At 44.1% G+C, this 8,160-nt stretch overlaps 1 protein-coding gene across 1 annotated transcript; it reads left to right on the top strand.

The window, feature by feature from the left end:
• Positions 1–311: 311 nt before the first annotated feature.
• Positions 312–3,728, top strand: LOC307234374 (putative thiopurine S-methyltransferase; the record flags this gene model as incomplete). Its single annotated transcript, XM_080006068.1, has 8 exons — positions 312–409; positions 1,345–1,437; positions 1,957–2,089; positions 2,525–2,577; positions 2,655–2,729; positions 3,030–3,115; positions 3,216–3,260; positions 3,460–3,728. 8 exons carry the CDS (start codon positions 312–314, stop codon positions 3,576–3,578), a joined length of 702 nt encoding a protein of 233 aa, XP_079862194.1. The 3' UTR covers positions 3,579–3,728.
• Positions 3,729–8,160: the final 4,432 nt, after the last annotated feature.

Genomic DNA, 8,160 nt, shown 5'->3' with positions numbered 1-8,160 from the left:
TTTATATTTCAATATTAACTTTGTGTATATATTTTCCATTTGTCCTTATTCCTCTTTTTATTTCCAATTATTTTTTGATTCCTCTTTATATTTCCACATTTATCCTTTTCTTCATTTATTTATCATTGTGGCACTTTCAGGACTGCGTATTTTTCACAGCAAGGTTTTGAATTCCTAAAAGGATGGCAACGTTTACTAAAACAGTCCGGTCCCGGGACCTGTGTGTGTGTGTGTGTGTGTGTGTGCGTACAGGCACTGACCTCCGTCCCCACGCCCGTTGTTTCCCTTCCCTCCGCTGTCAGGTGGCCGTCATGCTGGAGGCCCAGGCGGAGCGTGTGGTGGCTCTGGCAGAATGGGAGGAGCGCTGGCAGGAGGAGCGCATCTCCTTCCATCAGCCACACGTGAACAAGTACGTTTGATTGATGGATCCACTTCATTCATCCCCGGGGGGGGAATTGCAGTGTCAGAGCAGCTCACCACAAATAGGCGATAATAAATAAATACATTATAATAGATATTAAAAAAAAAAAAAATAAGTGGCAATATATGGTAACGTGTCAAAATGTACAATACAACTAAGTAAATCGACTTTTCACATTACAAGTATGAAAATCTAAATTAATATGCACTAAATCTAATGGTGAACAGCAAATACACCCTGAGAGATAACAGAAAAACAATACACAATTTGATTAAAATAAAATGACTCCAAAAATAAACAGGAAAATATTGGCCATACACAATAACTAATGAAATAATGACGGTGAACCTGAAGATAAACCTAAATATAAGTAAAAAAATGGTAATGTACAATTAACCTAATTCTAAGCGTAAACAGTATGTTTTGTTTGTTTACCTTCAGTTCGAGGTAAAAACCATCACTGTGTGTTCCATCACAATGAACAATGATAGATGATAAAGGATTTGTTTATAATAAGAGGTATAGAGATAAGATGGTACTTTATAGATTCCCTGGTACAGACCAAAGTAATAACCAGCTCAATAAAATAATTAATAAACACCTCAACAAATGAAATGAGTAATAAACAGCTCAATAAAACAATAATTAACACCTCAACAAATACAATAAGTAATAGATTAGTAAACAGCTCAAAAATATTCTGTGTAGTTTATTTTCAGTGAAATGCAAAATATAGTAATATATAAAATATAAGTGGGCCATGTGCAAAGCAGCATATGGAAATGTGTGATAACGACAACTGCACCTTTGTTAGTTATTGTTATTAAAGTAAGTGGATTGGAGTCAATATGGAATGATTTTGCTCTTTTATTTAAAGAGCATTTATTACTGGGGTTTTTATTTTGATTTTTTTTTTTCGACAGGATGCTGGAGAGCAACGTGGATAAAGTCATCGCAGGGCGAACCGGGATCCGCTTCTTCTTCCCTCTGTGTGGGAAAGCCCTGGATATGAAGTGGTACAAATATAATCATATTATTATTGTTATAAAAAAAAAAAAATAATAATAATAATAATAATAATAATAATAAAACACAAAAGAAAAAATATAAAAAAATAACACTAAACTACTCAGAACATCGTGGAACTTAATTTTCCAAAACAAAGAAAATATCAAACCAAAACTAGGCCCTGGTCTATTGGATCCTAGCGCTGGCTACTTGGAGCAGGGCTCATGCAGCTCTCTCTTGAGAGGGGCTTCTATCCCAGGCTTTTGAACTGGTAGCTCCTCCTACAGGAACAAACCATCGTCATAATACAATCAATCAATCAATAAATGCAGAAATTACTTCCTTGGCTAAATTGTACCTATATTTCCATGTATATATTCCAATTATACAGTACATGGATTTAGGCTACTTTAAAAGCCTATTCCCTCAGAACTGCTAAACCCCCCTTACTCCAGCACACTTGAAATGTCTGGGCCTCCCCTCTAGAAAAGGATTAAAATAAGGTCCCTTTTCTCTAAAAAATCCAGGTTGGCGGACATGGGCCATGCGGTGGTCGGGGTGGAGATCTCAGAGAAGGCCATCAGGCAGTTTTTTGAGGAAAATAACTTGACTTACACCGAGGAGCCCGTTCCTTCCATACCTGGAGCAAAGGTCTACAAGGTAGCGTACGTGAATTTGAGCATTACACTGCTGCCTCACATCGAGAAGGTCCTGGGTTCAATTCCCGCCTGGGGCGCTGTTGGCATCGTGCTACGGTGGGTTATCTCCTGATGAGGGGCATTTCTGTGTGGAGTTTGCATGTTCTCCCCGTGCTCACATGGGGTTTCCTCCATGCAACGTCAGTAAGGATCCCCACCAAACACATGCACACATCATCGTCTGACCAGTGATGGACATGTTTAACCAGGTCCCTGGACTTAAGGGTTAAACGCAGAGGACCCATTTCAGCAGCCACCATCCGAAGTGTGTGTGTGTGTGTGTGTATGTGTGTGTGTTTGCATGAATGCATGTGTAGTAGTGGCGTGCTGTGTGACGATTAATAGCTTCTTCTCAACCGAGATGGACCTTAAAGTTGTTGTTTTGGTTCTTTCCCAGAGCTCCGAGAAAAGCATCTCCCTCTATCAATGTGACCTGTTCAGTTTCTCCAGGTAATGCAACAAGCGGTATCTACATACATACCTGTTTATTTGTCTGGTTACACAAGCGGTTATTCCATCGTCCACAGCTCTGTCGAAGGCCAGTTCGGAGCGATTTGGGACCGAGGATCTCTGGTGGCCATCAACCCGAGAGACAGACAGAAGTAAGTGGTCGAGGCTGGTTTCAAATGGTTTTTCGGGACGTGACAATCGGAGGAAGCCGCGCGTGTATTCCAGGGATCCTTTTCATGTCGCGTCCACCGAATAGTGGCTGTGCCCTAGTGGGGTAGACGGGAGCATGAAAGTCCACGGAAACGCCGGAATTTGCCTTTTTGGAAGTGAACAAAGGAGCAGAGCGGGAGTTTTGTTTCAGATACGACACAGTAAAGGGAAATCCAAAAGGTGGAAAAATTACTGTTGTTTCCCGAAAAACGACAAGGGGAGTGATGACTTTCCCCCCGCAGGTACGCTTCTCTGATCGTCTCTCTGATGGCCGAGGACTGTCGCTACCTGCTGGACACCTTACTCTACGACCCCGAACTCTACGAAGGTGAATGTCTAAATTACCGCTGGAATATGTCGAGCACAGATCACCGTGTCAAGGGCTCTTCACGTCATCTTTTAAAATGAACCTCATATATTCCTCGCAGGTCCTCCCTTTTTTGTTCCAGAGGACCAAGTACGAAGTCTGTTTGGTGAGCGACATCACGACCGGTTTTCTCTAATTACGAAAGGGAATCCGCAATCTGACATTTAAACACCGACTTTCAGAAGCGGTAGCCAAGTTGGCGGCCGCGCGTCTGATTTTGGTGGCCGAAATTACATTTTCAAGATCTGAAATCTCAAGGTGCCCGTTGGAAGTGTGTTAACGGGGCGTTGTTTTTTCCCCTCCAGGGAGTGGCCGCGACATGGAGCTCCTCCAGTCGGGGGACGCCTTGACGGACAGACTGCGGGCCTCTGGGCTTGACTCCACGACCGAAACCGTACACCTCATCACGCCGAAGAGCAAATGAAATAAAGAAAAGACCCAGTTTTTGCAGGGTGACAAACCTTCACGGCAGAGTTTCAGAGCTGCTCGTTACCGTCCGGCTGCAGGACTGGAAACCTTTTCTCCCTTTTAGCTGCAGGTGTCACTGAGTCCTGGTGGTATAACATGCTGATTAAGTTCACAAGATATACAGTATAATATAAATACACATCTAATAAATCATTCATATGAACATGGAAATGATATGGGCTGCAATATATTTTAGAACTTTGTATAACAAAAGAACAAGATTCAAGATTCAAGATTCAAGATTCAAGATTTTTTATTTGTCACATACATATACATACTTTCATACATATATGCAGTGAAATGTAATGCAACGCACCCGGTGATAGCACACAATATGTCCTAGGAAAAAAATAAAAGTAAAAAATTCCTTTCTAATAGACCGACTAACCGACTCCTAAAACGTAATACAGTGTGTTGAATACTTATAGAATAAGATAAAAATATATAGAATAAAATACAATTAAAATAAAATGAAATAAAATGGAATAGATAGAGGGAATATGCCTATGTATATACAGATATGTGCATTTAAAGTGGCATGTGAATTAAAGTGGCATGTGAATGTGAATAGAGTGAGGTAGTGTTTGGGATAATACAGCACAGTATACAACAGCACGCCGCAGCAATACGGCATCACGAACAACCCTGAACAGTGACACAGTATGCGGTACAGAATGCTACATACAGTACAGTAGGTAGTGGAGCCTAGTGCATGGCTCAGTTAGGACCCCTGGTGAGGTCAGCGTTGACAGTTCTAATGGCCTGCGGGAAAAAACTCTGTCTCCGTCTCTCTGTTCTCGCTGTGTGACTGCGGAGGCGCTTGCCTGACCGCAGCAGCTGAAACAGTCCGTTGTTGGGGTGATGAGGATCCTTCATGATCCTGCGGGCTCTGCTACTACACCTCCTGGTCTATAGCTCCTGCAAGGGGGGGAGGGTAGTTCCAGTGGTACGTTCAGCTGAACGCACCACCCTCTGCAGGGCCCGCTTGTCCTGGGCAGTACAGTTCCCAAAACAGGCAGTGATGTTGCCTGTCAGGATGCTCTCCACTGCTCCAGAGTAGAAGGACTTGAGGATCCTCACCGAGACCCGGAATTTCCTCAGCTGCCTGAGGTGGTAGAGACGCTGCCTCGCCTTTCTCACCAGAGTGTCTGTGTGTACAGTCCATGTTAAGTCCTCTGTGATGTGGACTCCCAGATATCTGAAGCTGCTCACCCTATCGACAGAAGTCCCATTAATCCACAAGGGCGCGTGCGTCCTCGATTGTGATCCACGCCTAAAGTCCACAATCAGCTCCTTGGTTTTGCTGACGTTCAGGTGGAGGCTGTTGTCCTGGCACCAGAGTGACAGGTCAGCCACTTCCTCGCAGTAGGCCTTCTCGTCGCAGTCGGTGATCAGGCCCACGACCACGGTGTCGTCAGCAAACTTGATGATTGTGTTGGAGCTGGACCTGGCCACACAGTCGTGTGTGTACAGGGAGTACAGTAGGGGGCTGAGGACGCAGCCCTGGGGGGATCCTGTGTTCAGGGTGAGGGAGCTTGACATGTACTTCCCCACCTTGACCACCTGGGGGCGGCCTGTGAGGAAGTCCAGGATCCAGGTGCACAGCGGACCATTCAATCCGAGCACCTTCAGCTTGACAGCCAGTCTGGTGGGAACTATGGTGTTGAAAGCTGAACTATAATCGATGAACAGCATTCTCACATAGGCCCCCTTCTAGCCATCCAGGTGCGTGAGCGTGGTGTGCAGTACCTGGGAGACCATGTCATCCGTGGATCTGTTTTGCCGGTACGCAAACTGCAACGGGTCCAAGGTGCAGGGAAGGGAGGCGCAGATGTAATCCTTAATCAGCCTCTCGAAACACTTCATGACCACCGAGGTGAGGGCCACCGGGCAGTAGTCATTCAGGCAGGCTGGAGAGGCGATCTTCGGGACAGGAACGACGGTGGACCTCTTGAAGCAGGACGGGACCACTGATTCAGCCAGGGAGATGTTGAATATTGTGGTGAACACCGGAGCTAGCTGGTGAGCACAGGTCTTCAGTACTCGCCCAGATATGCCGTCTGGGCCCGCAGCTTTCCTGGTGTTCACCCGCATCAGAGCCCTCCTGACCTCGTGCACGGACACTGAGAGTGCGCGCTCATCCCCAGCAGTGTAACTCCAATTAGCCGGCGAGCTAGCGGTGCTGCTGCCAGACTCGAACCGCGCATAAAAGGAGTTCAGTTGGTTGGCCAGGGAGGCGTCCACACTCGTGGCTGGGGAGGAGCTGCTCTTGTAGTTTGTTATTGTTCCCAGCCCCTCCCACAAGCGTCTGGTGTCCCCCCGCTCCATCTGTAGCTCCACGGTCTCTCTGTACGTCCGTTTGGCGTCCCTCACCGCCCTCCGCAGATTGTACGACGCCGCTTTGTAACTGTCCATATCACCAGATATGAACATAACATAAGCTCTGGCCTTCTGAAGAACAACATTACATTGATAATTGTCACTCTTCTGTAAAACCAATTTTTTTTTAGATTAAAAGAAATTTACAAAACGATGTATTCTGCTGAAGCATTAGCTAAACAAGATACGAGTCTGAGCTACTGTGTGATTTCTGGTCTATTTAAATGAGTTGTGATGTTAATTTATTCATTTCAGATTTGCTAAACACTTCACCAAATCGGACAAACCTCCATAAACAAAATTCTTGTGGTTTTTACTGAGATCCATGTCGTAAACTGTTAGACACATGACGTAGGCCTACACATGATAGAAAACATACTGGAAATCCACAACAAACCTAGTGTCATATTTCAAGAGGTTTGGATTGCAGTTCACATAATTGTTTTATTTGGTTAGGTCGTTGTATATTGAAAATGCTCCCTATCCTCTACCTCTAGGTTAGGGTATGTTGTCAGTTATTCTTGCTTTTTGTTGATTTCTGTTTTTGCTAATTCTAGCCAACGTTATTCTTTGTCTGAGGTTTGTTTTTTTAATTGTATGTTCCCGTTCTTTTTTTAATCAAATTAATATTTAAATTAATTTTTAGCTTAGCTGTATATTGCCAATTATTTCAGGTGATCATACAGGTTTGTTTATTGCCATTTTCTATTAAGATTTATGTTCTTGTGTTTTTTTAATGTGAGCTGCTGTAACACCGTAATGTAAATGCAATAATATTACATTTATAGTACTGTTTTATGTATATTTAACATATTTTTTTTAATATACATATTTTGCAAATGGTCTGCATCTTATACAACGCTTTTCCAGTTTGCGACCACTCAAAGCGCTTTACAATACACGCCTCACATTCACCCATTCAACGTCGATGGCAGCGACAGCCATGCAAGGTGCAAACCAGCTCATCCAGAGCACTTCAGGGTTTAGTGTCTTGCTCAAGGACACTTCAACGTGCTGCCAGGAGGAACAGGGGATCGAACCAGAAACCTATTTATTATTTCCAGTATCACCAAACAGATGTATTGGCTGCTGTTGCTGTGTTGTAGTATTTCTGTGTGAAGTGCCCTTCTCCTACTTGCAGTGTGTAATGCTTTTCACCAGATTATTTGCAGTGCCCTCGTAGTTCACGGTGTGCTTTTCACCAGATTATCTGCAGTGCCCTAGTAGTTCACGGTGTGCTTTTCACCAGATTATTTGCAGCGCCCTAGTAGTTCACGGTGTGCTTTTCACCAGGCTATTTGCAGTGCCAGCCAACAGACTGGTGGCTGTGGTTGTAGTAACGCAGTATTTCAGTGTATAGTGCCATTGTTCCATAGTATTTGCAGCATCACCTTAGGAACCTCCCTGCAGATAGTTGCTTCTGATCCTGCATCGAAAGGGGAACGAAACAGGCTGCTGCGGGAGGCGTTTGGGGGAAACAACGATTTTCATTGGTTTTAAATAAATCTTTTTTGTAATAGTTATCTCCCAAATAGGAGCCTTTCCCAAATAGGAGTGTTTATCTGCTGTATAGCTGCTCCTTTACTTCCTCATTCCACCACCAGCTGCTCCCGTTAGGGCATTATCTACCTACAATACCTTCTGTTCTGCTCATCTATAAACCTTCTCTTTGGCCTTCTTCTCTTCATTCTTCTTATCCACCAACTGTATTTGGTTTAGTTTTCTAAGAGTCTCCTGGTCTTGTTCCTTCTGGTCATGCTCCTTTTTCCTCCGCTTTAGCCAACATCCGTCTGACTGCTGGGTCATATCCTCCAATACCTTCGTCAGAGTCACTCCCAATCTCTTCTCCTATTTCCAGGCTTCTGACTCTTTTTCTGCTTCCCAAACGGTTCCTTCTCTTGGTACTGTTGTTGCTCAGATATATCTTGATGGTTGTTTTGGCCTTGCCCATCTCTATTATTTGCTCATCTTCGTCTTTGAAGAGATAGTTGCCCTCCTGTGTAATCACTGGGAGCTGGGGATAAACATCAGTGAACTTCACCTCCTTCTCATAAGGCGGGGGCTTCTTTACAGATGCTGTATGTGAGAAGGGTGCGGTAAGCTTCTTCATCAATTTTTCTGCTTCCTTTTCATTTTTCTTTATTTCTTGTCTACTTTGT

Source organism: Zeus faber (genome assembly GCF_960531495.2).
Source record: "Zeus faber genome assembly, chromosome: 1".
NCBI lineage: Eukaryota > Metazoa > Chordata > Actinopteri > Zeiformes > Zeidae > Zeus > Zeus faber.
This window is presented reverse-complemented; position numbering and strand designations above follow the sequence as displayed.